Source organism: Erithacus rubecula (genome assembly GCF_903797595.1).
Source record: "Erithacus rubecula genome assembly, chromosome: 3".
In the NCBI taxonomy this organism is placed as follows: Eukaryota; Metazoa; Chordata; class Aves; order Passeriformes; family Muscicapidae; genus Erithacus; species Erithacus rubecula.
The window spans coordinates 141144501-141161444 of record NC_136689.1 but is presented as its reverse complement, the minus strand read 5'-3'; the positions used below and the strand labels follow the sequence as shown (position 1 = coordinate 141161444).

At 47.1% G+C, this 16944-nt stretch overlaps 2 protein-coding genes across 14 annotated transcripts in view; one reads left to right on the top strand and one right to left on the bottom strand.

Annotated features, from left to right (window-relative positions):
- Positions 1-4146: 4146 nt before the first annotated feature.
- Positions 4147-5391, top strand: RPLP1 (ribosomal protein lateral stalk subunit P1). Its single transcript, XM_079299811.1, has 4 exons — positions 4147-4339; positions 4444-4518; positions 4615-4732; positions 5271-5391. Exons 1-4 carry the CDS (start codon positions 4268-4270, stop codon positions 5348-5350), a joined length of 345 nt encoding a protein of 114 aa, XP_079155937.1. The 5' UTR covers positions 4147-4267; the 3' UTR covers positions 5351-5391.
- A 787-nt stretch (positions 5392-6178) lies between these two features.
- The window catches only part of PTK2 (protein tyrosine kinase 2), a 188169-nt gene continuing 177403 nt past the window's right edge, over positions 6179-16944 (bottom strand). For all 13 annotated transcript variants that reach the window (XM_079302187.1, XM_079302186.1, XM_079302188.1 and 10 more), the window contains 6 exons: positions 15965-16027; positions 13154-13193; positions 12394-12500; positions 8689-8844; positions 8154-8234; positions 6179-7341 (listed from right to left, as the gene is read on the bottom strand). In XM_079302187.1, the coding sequence (XP_079158313.1) occupies positions 7132-7341; positions 8154-8234; positions 8689-8844; positions 12394-12500; positions 13154-13193; positions 15965-16027 (657 nt within the window). In that variant the 3' untranslated portion in view covers positions 6179-7131. The remainder of the gene's footprint in view (positions 7342-8153; positions 8235-8688; positions 8845-12393; positions 12501-13153; positions 13194-15964; positions 16028-16944) is intronic.

Below are 16944 nucleotides of genomic sequence, written 5' to 3'. Positions count from 1 at the left end.
CTGGAGTACATGCATTAGATCTGTCACATATTCTGCATTCTACCTCATGTAAGAATTTAATATCAGAACCAAAGTGAAGAAGTCCTAATATGTTCACATTTTGCAAGGACTTGGGGTTCTGTTCCTGCTCAGGAATTGTTTGTTATTTTAACAATTAAATATTTAACCACAATTAATCCACGGTGGAGGGACCAAAACCTGATTTTTGTCTTTCTATAATCACTGTCTCAACTACCCAGCTACAAACTACATTTGATTTATTTTGTCAAATGAACTGCAATAATAATTTATTAAAAAACAAACAAACAAATGAAAAAACAAACAAACAACCAAAACAAATAATTATCATTAAAGACAACTTTGCCAGGTGATCAGGGCCAACAATGCAACAATTCAACTTGATGGAAAAGATGCAGCACCACCTGCTGGGGATGTGTTACCTACACTGGTTATTACAGTTTTAAGAACTACGAGAGTTTTGTTCTTCATTGTAATGACCTGGTTACAAGGGGAAAAAAAACACCCAAAAATAAAAAACCCAACTAGGAACAAAAAAGGCTTTCCAAAAATAAGATAGAAAAGCAAATACTGTACCTGAGACTGTTCACCAGGAAAAAGGCATGTCCCTAAGTGCCACATCTACATCTTTTAGATACCTCCAAGGCTCTTGGCTCACTCCCATCTCTGGACAGCCTGTTCCAATGCTTGACCGTCCTTTCCATGCAGAAATTTTTCTTAATAGTGAAGTTAAACTTCCCTGAGCACAACTTGAGGCCATTTCCTCCCATCCCAGCAATTATTACTTGGGAGAAGAGACTGATCCCCACCTGGCTTCAGCCTCCTGTCAGGCAGCTCCTTCCCAGCTTTGTTCCTTTTCTTCAGACAGGCTCCAGTGTCCTTCCTGTGGTAAAGAACCCAAATCTGAACACAGGACTCGAGGTGTTCCTCACCACTGCTGAGTACAGGGGGACAATCACTGCCCTGGTCCTGCTGGTTACACCTTGGTCACTGAGAAACTGCAGCCTGGAGAGCTGGAGAGAAACAGCTCAAAGAGAGAAGAATCACCTCAGGAAGGTTCTAAACAGCAACAAAAGAGTTAAGCATTAAGGACAAGGAGAGAGAAAGGAACTATCAACTTCAAGTCCCTTTGGTAAAGACCTCTTTGGCAACTTTGGTCATGTTCTGATGCTCAGGCATCAGCTCTGGAGTGTTCACAGGCTGATCCAGGATGAGGTGCTAAGGGCTGACTGCTGTGTGTACCATGATGACAGATCCTGCTGATGTTTGCATCTTCCTTGGCAATGCACAAGCACATCCAGCCAGATCTCTGCTCTTCACCATCCATCCTCCAGGTGTAAAACATCCACCTCAGAGAAGTTTCATAGCCGAGTTACTTGTTTTGTTTATCATAAAGATGTGTGATCCTGCAACAGTGTGCTAGTACACAGGGAATAGCAGAATACACAGAAGAATGTGAGGGGGGTTGTAGAGTTTTTTTCCCATCTATTTGCTGTAGATTCATCCAGGACAGAGACTTTTGCTCCAAAAGGATGGCTATGTGTTAGACAGTAAAAATACAGACATGTACAGGATCAGAGGTGAAAAGCACACACCACTACAAATTTCTAGATCCTTGGTCTGCTCTATTAATCAGCTTCATTAATGAAGCTTCATTAACCAGCAATCCTGATCAGATACCTAGGCTTCCAAAAGCTTTAGGAAGCAGAAAAACTAGGGTTTCTTTTGGTTTTTTGCTTTCTTTTACACAGTGATATGTTTTCATCAGAACTTTATTCTGGGCTCCTACAGAGCAGCTTTATCAGTGTCACTCAATAGATGCAGCAAGACAGCCATGAAGCAAGGATGCAGGCAAATCTCATTTAATTAATATCTTTGCCAACCAAAGCCTAAGCTTATGTGAGTGTCACAAATTTTGGATCTTTGTATTTTATTTTTTAACAACCTACCAGCATTTCTAATAACTTTTAGCTCAAGGACTCTTATATCAGAACTGTTACAAAACCATGTCTATTAAACCTATCATTTTGTTGACTGCTTGCACACTTCCAGTACTCATCTCCCAGGCCAGCCACATTTGCAAGTTCAGTTGATTGAAAAGGAATCTTATTTCTCTCTTGCTACTTTTCAGTCAGATCATCATCTCCTGGGCCACTGGGACAGCTCTGAGGGCTTTTGCAAAGGAGACCTTGGCAGCTCTGGAGTGAGAGACAGACAAGGCAGGCTCATGCAGGTCCCTGTGAAATCCCAGCCTCAAGCAGCCAGCAATGACAGAGATTCCTGGATGTTTAATCCCACTGGAAAGGTGCATTTATTTGCTGCTTTGAGTTAGGTATAAAAATGTAGATAATTGCCCTGTGTTTTGAATAGAAAGTTTAAATGCTTAAATTCAGAGCTGGTGACCCCACTAATAGGTACAAGCACCCACAAATTAGGCACTGCATCACAGTGCATTTATCATCTCTAGCAGTGAGCAGTGTCAGATCTTTGTTAAGTTAAATTCTCAGTTGTTTCTGATCCTTAGGAAGGGATGGATACAACAGGTAAAGTAACTCTTGCCTACCTCAGGTTTTACTTGCAATGGTCTAATAAATCCTGCAATTTCTGTAAAGGAGCACTACAAAAGGAGGCTGTTGGATACACTTTGCTGGTAATAGAAAATTGTCATTTTAGGATTCTAAGCTTTCAAGTTCTTTGCAATATTTGAAAGAATTTTGCTTAAGTTTATTTTTGATAGTTTGACTTAATTGTTTTGGGTTGGAAGGGACCTTTGAAGGTCAGATAGGCCAGCCCCACTGCAATGCACAGGAATATCTTCACCTAGGTCAGGTTGTTCAGAACCCCATCTAGCCCAGATGGAATCCCATCCCTCAGGTATCAGCCACACCACTCAGCTTGGAGTCATCTGCAAATGTGCTGAGGGTGCAGCTGAACACCCCTGTTCATGTCTTTGATGAAGACTTTAAATCCTAATGGTGCCAAACAGACCTGAGGGACACATCACTGATCTACATCTGGACATTGAGTCAATCACTGCACTGTGGATGTGACCATCCAGCCAATTCCTTGTCCACCAAACCATCCATCCATCAAATCCATCTCTCTCCTGTTAGAGAGAAGGATGTTGTGTGGGACTATGTTAAAGGATTTATAGAAGTCCAGAGGTGACATCTGTAGCCCTTCTCATTTCCACTCCATGTGGTCACTCCATCACAGAAGGCCCCTTGGTTGATCAAGCAGGACTCGACCTTGATGGAGCTGTGGCTGTCCCAAATCACATTTTCCTCCAGAACTCCTCAGCACAGCTTCTAGGAAATCTGTTCCATGATCTGATGAGCCACTGAGGTGAGGTTCATCAAATGCACATCTGTCAAGAAGACAAAATAAAAGAAAAAGACCAACCCAGAGAACATTTGTTTTACACAATTGGATGATGCCTTTGGAGCAAAACTCTGGAATTTGCTCAGACTCATCAGAATCCCAGAGCCACAGAGCAGGTGAGGCTGGAAGGGACCACAGTGGGGTCACCCTGTGCCACCTCCCTGCCCCAGCAGGGCCATCCCAGAGCACAGGGACAGCATTGTGACCAGACACTGCTGGGATATCTCCAGTGACAGAGACCCCACACCTGCTCTGGGCCATCTGCTCAGGGCTCGGTCACTGCACTGAAGGAAGTTCTTACTCGGGAAAAATTAGGCTACACAGTTCTGCACCCAGGGCTTGTTCTGCACCTTTTCTTCCCATTTTATTACATACAGAAAACTGAGTTTTAGCGAGATCTGAAATAGGTGGGGGAGGAGGGCTTGGGTCCCTCAAGCCGTGCCAGGGAGGTTTAGTTTGGATCCTGGGAAAATTGCCTCACCAGAGTTTTCCAGCCCTAGCAGGGCTGCCCAGGGCACTGGTGGAGTCGGCATCCCTGAGGGGATACTGAAGCCGTGGATGTGGCACGTGGGGCCACGGCCGGACCCGGTGCTCAGCGCTGTCTCGGTTTTTAGGAATGAATTATTCCATTATTGCCCGTGAGGGCGGAGATGGACGCGGGGCGGGAGGAAGGGGAAAGGAGGAAGCGCGCGCGGGACCTGCCATGCGCGGAGGGTCACGAGTGACGTCACGGGTGACGTTACCCGTCCTGCCATTATAAATCCGCCCCGGCGTGCGCGCCCCCTTTCGCTCCGCGGCGGCCCAAGGTGCTGAGTTCTTCGTACGAAGCTAAGGCCGAACCACCCGGCGACCAGCACCGCGCCCCGCCATGGCCTCCGTCTCCGAGCTCGCCTGCATCTACTCCGCCCTCATCCTGCACGACGACGAGGTCACCGTGACGGTGAGTGAGGCCGCACAAGATGGCGGCGGCCGCGCGGCATGGCCGCCTGAGGGGCCGCGCCGGGCCGGGCCGGGCGGGCTCTGAGCGCCGCCGTCTCGTTGCAGGAGGACAAGATCAACGCGCTCATCAAGGCAGCCGGAGTGAACGTGGAGCCTTTCTGGCCGGGGCTGTTCGCCAAGGTGGGTGAGAGGGGCCGCGGGGCGGCGTGTGGGGCTCCCCACCGCAGCTCCCGCCCGTGTTAACGAGGCTTCGCTGCCGCTTCTCGTTCTCCGCAGGCGCTGGCGAACATTGACATCGGGAGCCTGATCTGTAACGTGGGAGCGGGCGGCGGAGGGGCTCCGGCTGCCGCCGCTCCCGCGGGTGGCGCCGCGCCCGCCGGCGGAGCCGCGCCCGGTAAGTGGCGGCCGCGACACGGATCCATGGAATGGCGTGAGCTGGGAGAGGCTTAAAGGCCATCGCTTCCCACCCCGCTGCCCTGGGCAGGGACAGCGTGCTCTGGACCAGGCTGTTCACAGCCCCATCCAGCACTCCCAGGGATGGGGCAGCCGCCGCTTAGAGAAGCTGTTCCCACGTGGTTCTGCCATTGCAGTGCGTGTGTGAGTGCTCTGGGCAAAGCACGCCCTCCCCTTGAGAAAGGCTGGCATTGCAGAGGAAATGAGTGAATCAGCATACAGGACTAGTGTTCCCTCAGAATTATCATACAGAGCGTGAGCATCTCCTAAAGTTTTTCAGGTTTGATAAAAAGTAATTCTGAAGGCACAAAACCACTTTGTTAGTGGTATAAACACTATTAGTGGGCTGCTGGCTTTGGTTGTTAGGACTGCTCAGGTCTCCACGCTTGATGTTAGTCATTGTATGTCATCTTTTGTGACAAGTGACTTCTGTGAGCTAGTAAATTAAAAATTAAATCCTGTTTTCATTTCTTTTCCAGCTGAAGAGAAGAAAGAAGAGGAAAAGAAGGAAGAATCAGAGGAATCTGATGATGACATGGGCTTTGGTCTTTTTGACTAATTAGTTTTGTACCAGCCTGTAATAAAGAACATCTACTTGTACTCGTGTCTCCCAGTGGATGTTTGTGAAGGGGAGAGGGTGGAGGATGGCCAGTTACCTGCAGCTCCTGAAACTGCTCTCATGAGTGTTCAGCTGGCGCTTTGCAACTTCCCTTGTCAGCTTTTTGGTATTTCACAAAAACAGTTAAGGCTCCTAAAGGCACCCACAGCCTCTGGACAGAGGGGAACAAATTCCCAGTGAGCAGAGGGTGGTGACAGCCTGGAGCTGCAGGATGGGACTGTGTTCAGCAGAAGGGCAGAGCCTGGGCTGGTGCTGTGGCACCTCTGGTTACAGCAGCAGTGCAGCTCCTGGGGCACAGCAAGGCCAGAGGCTTTTCACTGTGGGGGAAAAGGCTGCAATCCTCAGGTGAAGGGCTCAGGCTGTGTAAGATACAGAATGTATTTGCCTGGCCAGAAAACTGGTTTGGAGGGTGGGTGTGGGAGATGTAACATTGTACTGGAAAGGAGCTACTTAAAAGGCATGAATTTAATAAGTAACTTTTGAACAGGACTTTTCCAGAGCAGTTCAACAAGGTAAGGGCAGTTTTGCAAATGGGTATTCCAAAGCATTTGAGGCATTACAGAATTCCAGGTTGTAAGATGGGTGCCTCCAAGTTGTTCCACATCTGGACCAAACTGATGCACTCTGCACTGTCCCACCTTTTGCACTTACATAACAACTTTCTGAAAGGATGGTAGGTATTTGTATAATCAACTCATAGTTAAAAAGACACGGGTATCCAGGGAAGAATTCTTTAGCAGGGCACATGCATGAAATAATGAGTCAGCGTTTCACTGGTAACACCTTTTTAATAGGTCAAAGTAACTGTACAGTTCATTATATTCTTCCTGAGAATAATTTATATCCCTCAACAGCAAAAAGGGAGTGTGGTTTTTATTTTAACAGAACAGATGGCATAACTGGAAAACCAAGGAAAATCTAATTACACTGCTCTACCGTAACTCCTCCCAGGCAAGATAGACAAAAGGATGGGTTAGTTAACTACAGTGGGTTTAAAATAGTCATCATGGCTTTAATCTGTCTTTATAAATTATATAAAAATGGGGGACATGAATGGTTACAGATCTCCTCTAAATGCAGCTCTGAATTGCTCTGGTACAAAGCAGCATTTTCACTTCCAAGGAAAACAACATTGCTACAAAAGAACTGGCACGTTATCCTGGTGAAAAAGACGAGTGTTCAGTTGTGTCCTACAGCTAGTTCCAAACAAATGCTTCACACAGTCACGTAAAAGTAAAAGGCAGGAAGATGAAGAGGGCTTTAGTTTGTCTTGAAATGACTGAAGTCTTGAAAATATAGCTTTTTATTCTTTCTCTGTAAATCGTGATTAGCATATTGCGACGTAAGTGTTCTAATAAAAAAAATTCCAGTCTGGATAGTTCATATACTGTGGGCAAGAATTCTCAGCCCTGAGGTTTCCCCGAATTCTTCACTTCACAATATCTTTCTCCCATCTGCTGCTCCACCAGTTTTGGCCCCGGGAGCGTGGCCCGGTGGCAGCTCAGTGCGAAGCGTGTCCCATGCGATGGTGCGAGCTGCGGCTCTGAGCGCCCGCGGGCTCTACAAACCTCATCTGCTGACAATGCCGCCTCCTGAACCCAGCTCGGCTGAAGCCACAGGAGGCCAGGACTGCACTGGGTTAATCCTCACTGCTGGTGGAAGGTGAAGAACATCCTGTCGCAAGCAGAATTCCGAGGCTGATGACACTCTCCCCTCAGTGCTTAGTGCGGTCTGGACTGGCTGATTTTCAGTCTGGCTTGATCGATAACATCCAGCAGGTTTTTGGCATCCACAGCCAGGGCGTGAGCAGCTGTCAGCATTTGCTTCTTGTACTCCTGCTGCAGGCTGGTCATGACGTACTGCTGGGCCAGCTTCATCTTGTTGATGAGCTCAGCCAGGTCTGAGTTCAGCAGCTTCTGTGCCATCTCAATCTGCAAGGAGACAACCCTGTCAGCCCTGGGGGTTTGAGACGCTGCACTCACAGCAGAGCCACAGCCCCTGCCTGAAGCTGGGCTGTTTCTGAGGGCACCACGTGGAATTTGGCATCTGCTGAGCCACCCACTGGTAAACAGTACCAAGACCCAAGTGGTGGATTTTAAACCACAATGTGGTGTTAACAGCTTGTTATGGGTTTTCAGGTCCTTATTAGTGTCACTATTTTTATTACTGAAGCAGCTCTAAAGCATAGAAGTCGCTCTAAAAATTAAACAAGGTAGATACAGGTTGCTTAAGCACATGGCCAAGTCAGCATGAACCTCTGAGATGGCACTTAGAACCACTCTCTGGCTTTCTCAGTACCACACTCATTCAAGGTTTTGGACAAAAACTGTTTTCATTATGAACTTCACTGAAAGCTCCCAGTCACTCCTCATCCAGAACCACAGACACCCTCCCAGCTGCACCAATCTCTGCTCCATTACCTGTTTAATGACTTGATGTGCAAGTGAATGACAGGTGACATCTGCAGGTGAAATCTAAGAATTAACCCCCAGATGATTCTCTATTGTGGAATACTGGGGTTTACGTCACCTTCCTATGGGTGACACCTATATTCACTAATACCAAGTCTAAGTCCTTGCAACAATTTTAATAAAATTCATTTAATGCAGAATTATAACTCAGGAGCTCAGGGAACCAAAAGGTGTGTCTGTGCCAAGAAGGGAGCACCAAAACCTGTCCCAGAGGGCTCAGGCTGACTGGGAAGGCAATGGCTGAGCACCTGGTTAAGCAGAGCTCCACGTACCTCTCTGTGGGTGCTTGCAGGGAGCACTGGGAGGGTCTCATCTACGGTTGCCAGTAAAGTTCTTAGTGCCAAACCAACCTCCTAAGAAAAAAAGATGAAAAAAATAAACTTTTAAAAACTTGGAAGAAATGGATGAGAGAATTTTAGGAGGGCAAGAGGCAGTGGATACATTTAATTGCTCATCTGGAAAAGAAGTTGGAACATGCCTCAGGCACTTCAAAATCCCACCTGCAATTGTGTCCATCACCATCAAAACAAGATGCAGGGTTAATAATAAGTTTTTCTCATAAAAAGTGACAATGTGGAGAAGACAGCACAGTACTCAGCACCCTGACTAAGCACAGGCAAGCTGGGCATGAAGCAGGGCTGTCCACAATCCTGGGCACAGAATCCAAAGCTCTGGCATCTGACCACAGGTCACCCACCCCATCAACATAAAAAGCTTTTCTGCTTCCAGCTTTCAGGCAGTTTCTCCTACACCACATGAAGACTCATTCAGGGAAAGAATAAACCCAAGCTGGGCACTGCCCCGTACCTTCACCATGGGCACGTACTCCTCGGGCGGAGCCGGCTGGATTTTGCTGGACATTTCTATCACGGCCTTGACCAGCCCGGTGACGTTCTCGTACACTTTGTCATTGGAGCGGTCCAGGTTGGCCGTGGGCGGGGGGCTGATCTCCTGCGGCTGGATCTGCGGGCAAGAGCGGCGGCTGCAGCTCCGGCCCCGGCAGAGGGCGCGCGGCTCCCTCACGGCCGGGAACGGCTCGGCTGCGCCCGAGCCCCGAGCCGAGCCGAGCCGAGCCGAGCCGAGCCGAGCCCCGAGCCCGGCCCCGAGCCGAGCCGAGCCCCGAGCCCAGCCCCGAGCCCCGAGCGGAGCCCCGAGCCCAGAGCCGAGCCCCGAGCGGAGCCGAGCCCCGAGCGGAGCTCCGAGCGGAGCCCAGCCCCGAGCCCCGAGCGGAACCCCGAGCCGAGCCGAGCCCCGAGCGGAGCCCCGAGCCCGGAGTCGAGCCCAGCCCCGAGCCCGGAGCTGCCCCGGCGGCTGAAGGAGGCTCCTTTCAGTTCTGACTGAGCCTCATCTCCGAAATGACACTCCGAAATGAGCTTCCAGTGTAACACTCTCAACAGAGAAGGGAATAAACTGAGGAATGAGAGCACCGAGTACTTAACATGTCTTGGGTATCAGGTCGCTCATTCCAGAAGGGCTTTTTGTGCTCCAAAATAATGTCAGAGCACACATTGACATACTGCTAAGTTAAAGAGAGAACTGGAATGAGATCATCCTTGAGATCCCTTCCAAGCCAACTATTCCACGATTCTATGTTATTATTATTATTTTGTTAGTGAAAATCTGTGGCAGGTTAACAAAAATGGTTTCACCAGTACAGGTGGGAAACATGGAATGCTTTTAGAAGGCGAATTCCAAGAGATCAGAAAAAAACTACTTAGTTAAAAATCCTGTGGTCTTTACACAAGTAAAACTTTCAACAAGTCTGGAGTTAAATCCAAGACAGACTGAAATAATCCCAGGTCTGAAATAAAACAAACTCTGCAAACTTCCTTTGTAAGGTCCTCAGTATCACAGATCTGTATAACCACCAAGCATCCCAGTTTCCTGCAGCTATTCCATACTATGGGATGCCCAAGCAACCACTCAATGTGAGCAGGAAGTTAAAAAATTCCTGATTTCCTCCTGGATCCAAAATGGTCCATGGCACTTCAGCTCCCTACACTGGGTTAGTGCTGGCTCTCAGGACTGGTCCCAGCTCCAGAAATGTTTCACTGCAAGTCCCTGATACACTGCCCTGAAGAAACTATGGAATGCTTGGATGAGACTTTCTCTAAGGAAGGAGTGCAGGATTCAGCACATGGTGATTCCATTTTGTAGGTACCAACAGCTAGTGCATTGATCAGAAATTTAGCAAAAAGAACACTGTAATTGTCTCAATCAGCAGGGAAAGGCTGTGATTTGAATCAGTTTCAGCAATCAAGAAGTTAAAACAGTCATTTGGCAAAGTCACATGCAAAGACATTTTGGAATAGGGAACGTACACACACGCTCACGCACTGCTTACCCTCCATGGCTATGGTTGAGCAGAATGTGAGGGAAGGTTAAAGAAATTTACCAAAAGAAGGGAAAAAAAGAAAAACAGTATTAATAAAACTCAGCAGGAAAAAAAAAAATAAAACCAAACAAACCCAAAACGTGTAGCAATCAGAGACCAGTTAAAAAGCCTGCAATGTAAAGGCATCCCCAGCAGAACCAGCAGCCACTGTTGTTAGCTCTGGGACCTGTGGGGCAGAACGACTGCTGTGCACCCTGAGGGCAGTGGAAGGGTTTGCCATGCACCCCGTGCTCCCTCCTGGCTCACACACGGGCAGGAGAGCATGCAAAGCTGGACAGGAGCAAGCCAGTGTGGCAGGCAGCAGGGTGGGGAGTGGGGCAGAGGGCCTGGGAGACACCTGTCCTGGGGACACTGCTGGTCCCTCTGCACTAACAGACCTGGGCTCCATGCATTCAAGAAAATTCTGTATTTGCCTCTCTGACACTTTTTGTTTAGCTAAGACATGATGGTCATGTAACTATGCAGGACTTGCTCACAAGAACTCATCCCAGCCATTGTTAGAACTGCCAAGATCCCATCCCAGATGATACCAACCCTTGGAACTCCAGGCCCTAACCTCTCAAGACTATGGACATTGTGCTTCTTAGCACTTGGTTTCTCTTTGTTCATCCCCAATATCAACACCACTACTCTGCAGAGTTTCTTTGTGGAACTGGCTGACTCTGCCTCACCCAGGGCAGGCAATTCCAACCCTCTTCATTTGTGTTCTCCCTGAAAAGGGAGTCTGAATTGGGTGTACAGAAAAGGGAGTCTGAAATTAACCCTAGAAGCATCTTCAGTTTAGGACTGCAGCCTAAAAAATACTATGCCAAAAAGTAATGGACTGTTTCTTCAAGGGGCATAAAACAATCCAATTTCAAGAATTTTTTGACAGAAAACGACAAAATCAGCCCTTCTTTCCTAACTCCAAGAGTTATTTAGTACACAAATCCTGTTCACTTGTCATTACTGATGTCTCTGACTGCTCAGGTTTGTTTGTTGTCAAAAGGATGTATTTCAAAAACATTTTTTCATGTTCCAGCATCAGCATTTAGAAAGGAAATTTCAGAGGAGCCGAGTTTAGTAACACATCTGTTACTGCTTCTTGACATTTTCTGAGGCTTGGCAGCTTGGAAAGCACTGGCATCAGTTTATAATAAATAATCCTGCTCAAATTCACCACTGCTGGTTATTTACACTGATTGTTCAACATTCCAACAATCCCAGAACAGAGCAGGAGTGAGACAGGCTGGCAGTGGCTGGGATCAAGTTGTGCTCAACACACTGCTCTGATAGCAGGTTCTGAATTTCATGTTCAGATGAACTGGGTTTTTTCTGTCTTTCCTTAAATCCCCTAAAATAAGGGTCACTCGTCCCAGCTGCTGTGGCCACCACACCATGGATTCCTGCTCTTTACTACAGGCTTGGCAGGGCTGTTTCCTGGAGATTAGAAAGGTGGCAGAGTGCCAGAGGCAGGGAACAGCACACAAAGGATGATTTTGGGAGTGCCTGGCATCCTCAGGAGCACTTCTGTGGGCACCAGCTGCAGCAGGGGCAGGACACAGCACCCTGCAGCAGCACCTCTGCTGCAAAACCACTGTCGAGTTTCTGTTTTGGCTTTACTGCTATTTATGGGAAATGAAACAACACATCAGGATGTATCTCACTCCCAGGTCAGAGAGCCCATTTCCCTTGTTCCCCAGAGCTGGTAGGGCATGAGGAGCCCTGGTGCTGCAGCAAGAGCTTTTTGAACACTGCAGGAAGGACAGGTCTCACCTCCCTGTGACCAAGACAGGAGACTCAGGTACCATCTGAGTAACTAGGATGCCTGGGCTGAACAAGGAGCTGGGTCCACTTGGGACACCTCATACACTCTTCAAATTAGAAATAAGCTCAGTCTGGGCAGGTTCTAGCTGAGGAGCACACTAAATCACAGCCAGGGAGAACATGAGTTCCCTCCCCACTCCCTGGAGAGCTGCCAGGGCGTTTGCCCCATGACATCATTTACTCATGAAGCTTGGTCGCTTTTCCTTTCCATGTTCTCTGCCTCAGGAACACCAAACTACCTCGTGTTTGATTTGCTGGGGGTATTTCTCGTGGCCCTGCTGATGTCCCAGTGCTGGGGGTGTCTCACCTACCTTGACACCCTCGTTGTAGCTGTCCCCAGGGCTGTTGAGGCTGGCCAGGCTGCCCAGGTGCCCGGGGGCTCCGGGGCGCGGGGGCTTCTTTGGCGGAGCTGCGTGATCTGATCAACAGAGAATTTGTGTTTTTAGAGCACCAATGTGTCAGATGTACCTGCACCCTCCTGCTCTGCCAGCACTGACAGGCTGCACGTGCTCTTCTCTGCCAGAGATGGAGATCTTTGGGTGTCCTGCAGTAAATCCAATGTTTGTGGGAGCTGCACTTCTTGTGAACAGGATGTTTTATTAAAATATTCTAAACTCCTTTTGTGGGGTAATTGCTACTGCTCAGGGTACAGGTACCCCAGCCCTGAGAGGGTGTCACCCCTGGTACCACAGCTGAGTGCCAATGTGCTCTGTGTGTGTCTGGGAAACTGGATTTCTTCTCAGCAGCAATCCTGGGTGTGATTCATTTTTGAAACCAAGATACCCAACTTTAGGCATCTACTGCTGTTTTACATGTCTGAACTCCACTCTGGGTGAATTCCCACTCTGACTCAGCTTTCTCTAGACATTTCGTGCTTGTTGATCTGAACACTTCCTTGGCTTTGCTGACTGCATGTCTGGGGCCTGCACGAGGAACCTGAACACACAGCACACAAACCTGGGACTGAATCCATCCTGTATGGAAATACTGCTGTGAATTTCTGCTCACTACTGCTGCTGCAAGACTTGCAATCAAGTACTCAAGATGTCAGTATCTGCATTTACTGCTTACCTGGTTTTCCCACAGGCTGATATATGTGCTGGTTACCAGCCTGTAAAAGAAAATAAAATAAACATATAAAGTAGTTATTGCAGTGCTTGCAGCTTTCATCAGCACTATCTCAATCTCAAACAACAAGAGCAGCCAGCTGTCAGCAGATTTCCCACCAGTTAAAAATACACCCCAATTCACCATCATCAGTCCCTCACTACAGGTCTATTACAGAGCAATAAAAGAATTTCCATGTATTTTGTACTGCTCACAACAGCCCTGGCCTCTCTACATTTCAGTTCATCCTTCCTTATTGCTCAAAGGTAGAGGGACAGTCACAGCCATTTTCAGCCTGTGCCCACAGATCCAACTGTAGAGGTCATGGTGGTGAAGGAGAAAACACAACAAAGAGACTCCAGAACTTCCTGCTGAATGGTTCTGTAATGGGAACACACTTCTAAGCTGGTTTGGTTTTTGGTTTTGTTGCAAAGCTCTTAGTCAAGGCCCATTTGCTTATCCACTTGGAAGAATTTTGTAATAGTCTATAAAGTGACTTTCCCTGGTAATTGTATTCATACATCCTTCACACAAACCTCATCACCACTGTGAGCAGAACAAGTGTCAGCACAGTATTATGGAATATCTCTGCTTCAACTGCCTTGGGCCCTTAGGGGTGATTTTAACTTCCAAAATTCAACTGGGAATATCATACAGTGGACACAAAGAGGTCCAGGAAATTTCTGTGAAAATAACTTCTTGGTGCAGGTATTAAGGAATCTGACTGGGAAAGGTGATTCCTGGAATTGTTGTTTGCAAACAGGGAGGGACTCATGGGCCAAGTGGTGAGCAGTACCTGTCTTGGTCATGGTGACCACAAAGGAGTTGAGTTTCAAATTGCTGGAGGTAGGAGAAAAAATTCCAGCAAAACCTTGGCAGTGGAGAGAGTGGACTTTGGGCACTTTCCAGGAACTAGTGAGGTCCCCTGGGAATCTGCTTTTGGAGGAACTGGAGTCCATGGATGCCAGGTGCTTTTCAAGAGCACAGAGACAGGCAATTCCAGAGTGCTGGAAATCCAGCAAGCAGGGCAGAAAAGGGCCTGGCAGTGCAGGCACCTTCTAGAACTTAGGTGGGCAAAGGAACTACAGACTGGAAACAGGGACAGGTGGCATCCCTACAGAGATGCTGTTTGCCACTGCAGGGAGAGAATTTGTGCTAAGTTTGACCACAGTTTCAGCTGGACAGCACCACAGAAAGGGCTTTTTAAAAAATGTCACAGAAATGAGATTGGTCTGTTGGTCACCTCACAAGCAGTGGACAGTGGAGACATTCAGTCATGTCATTACCTTTGATTTGTGCTGTTAACCTAAATATTTCAAATTTGATAACCCCAGGGGAAAATAAAGAAAGCAAGAGAGAGGCAGAAGAATGAAATTCCATTAAAAAAACTCCTGCATTTTTACTTCCACAAAATTGTGTATTGAAAGTATGGGTCAAAAGAATGTGATCAGACAGGAACTGCAACATGTGGGTGGTAACTTCTCATTTGTATCACTGCCCAATTTCTAATCCTCTCAGTCAGAAACTCAAATTGACTCACAGCAGCATTAAGCATTTCCCACTGCAAATGAAGTCAGAGTTATGTTCTCACTATGTTCTCTCTACTGCGAACTACAAGATCCAATTCTGTGACTAGAAATGTAGTTATCATGCACTAAAGAGTCTCTGAGCAGACAGGACTTCCCCTGGAAAGGGTTTGGAATCTGTAACCTGTGACATGACCTGAAAATCTCCTGGACATCTCAAAGCATCTTCACAAGCAGCACAAAATGCAGCAACACTTTTCTTGCTCTTATATAAAGATGCAACAACAGCCAAGGCCTACTAGAACTAGTACTGGTTCTTCAGCTTCATGGAAAAAACATTAGCAGCTTCCAGACATGACTGTCTCCAGAGACCATGCTGCAGTGTGTCACTGATACACTCATTCATGATTTGTCTTGGCTGCAAATCCAGGAAGAATCTCAAAATTCTTAAGAAGTGAAGAAATGCTGAAGCCAAAGCAGGAGTTTACAGTCACATCCCAAATGAAACAGGAGGGTGAATTTAAAATATCCACTACTTTCCTGGGGAGAAAGGAGGATAAAGCACCAGGTTTGTGTCATTAACAGTCCCTAGCCTGATCCCCCTTTTCCAAAAGTATGATCCAGAGATTCCAATGGCAATTAAAAAATTGAAGAGATGGTTTTAGTTAGGCAGGAGTTAAGCCACTAAGAAAGAACACTCGATTTGCAGCTGCTGTCTGGGAATAAAGGAATGGCTGTGGGTTTATTCCAATTGTTTCATAGTGGATCGTTTACCTCAAAGAGATTTCTGGGCAATACAACAGCAACATTTACATTCCTTGTGAGAAAACCCTTCAGATATTTAAACAACTGCAAAAGTTACTTTAATCCTGTTTCCTGTTGACAGAACTTGCAGAAAACAATCCCCATTTTTAAATAAAAGGCCAAATTCTACAGCACGTGAGCACTTGGAAATTACTGTATTTGTGGAAACATTTTAGTATTTGTTTCAAGAACAGCTTCAAGGGGGGAAAAAAGAGAAACAACCAACAAACCCCAAATCCCCCAAACTGCTGCATGAACCACTTTGCTGTGGCTGCTGTTCCCACAGAAGCTGAGTCTCTTGGAAAGCTGTACCACCATGTAATAATAGTGGAAACGTTTAGCAAAACCTTTAAATCTTCTCCCACAGCTGAGCCAGTGCATGTTCCAGCAGGAACCTGGAGGAAGAGCTGGGAGAGCAGAAGATAGAAAATCCCCCCACACTCACTGGGCCCTGGAGTCCTCCGTCCTCCCGGTCGATGCTGCCTCTGGAGAGCCTCATGTCGGGTTTCTGAAACACAAATCCAACCATTCACCCTGTGCTCTGCTCACCCATGATGTTCCCCTGGCTCAGAGGGGTGTAAAGCCAGGAGAATCCTGTTCCAAAGGCACACTGACAGATCCAGATGTGATTCCACTCCCACCCCTGTGCCCCCGCTGAGCCTCGGCTGCTCCTGCTCCGCAGCACAGCAGTGAAAGTGCTCTAAGAAATACCCAAAGCACCACTGCCTAACAACACTGCACATCCTGCACTTGAGTATTCTCAAAGGCAGCAGAAGTTGGGGTTTTTCCTTAAAAAAAACCAAAAAACAAACTTGTTTCTCAACAGCAAAATTCCAAGCAGAGGATGAGAAACGCTGCACATTAATTCCCACTTCCTGCCCCAGGATGGCTTAGATGTACTTGGCTCCCTGTCCAAGCAAATGGGGCCAATTATTGCAGCTCTCTAAACACTCCATTTGGATACAGACAGCCAACAAAGCCATCCAGATGCCCTTTTCTCCCCAAACAAGCAACAAACAAATTTTTATTTTATGTGTTCTAAGCACAATACAGGAACCCGGGGCTTGGTTGTTTTTAAAAGCAAAAATAAAACCACAGCAATTTTCTTTTTTTTTTTTTTTAACCTCCCACACATAAATCAGTCATTTTTCTCACAGAATATCCTAAGTTGGAAGGGACTCACAAAAACCACAAAGTCCAATTTCTGGCCCTGCACAGGAAAACCCCACTTATCTCCCCAGCAAATCCAGGTATGCTGTATTTATTCTTCAAGGACAATGTTGATTACACAGAGAGACAAAGGAATAGTGGATGTGAAGCCAAGGTTAACAATCATCTGAAGACACAAGCTCAGCAAAATTACAGTGTGCTTCTTGTGCACAAATTCTGGCACTTAAAAACAGGATTTATCTGGCTCTCTCCTAT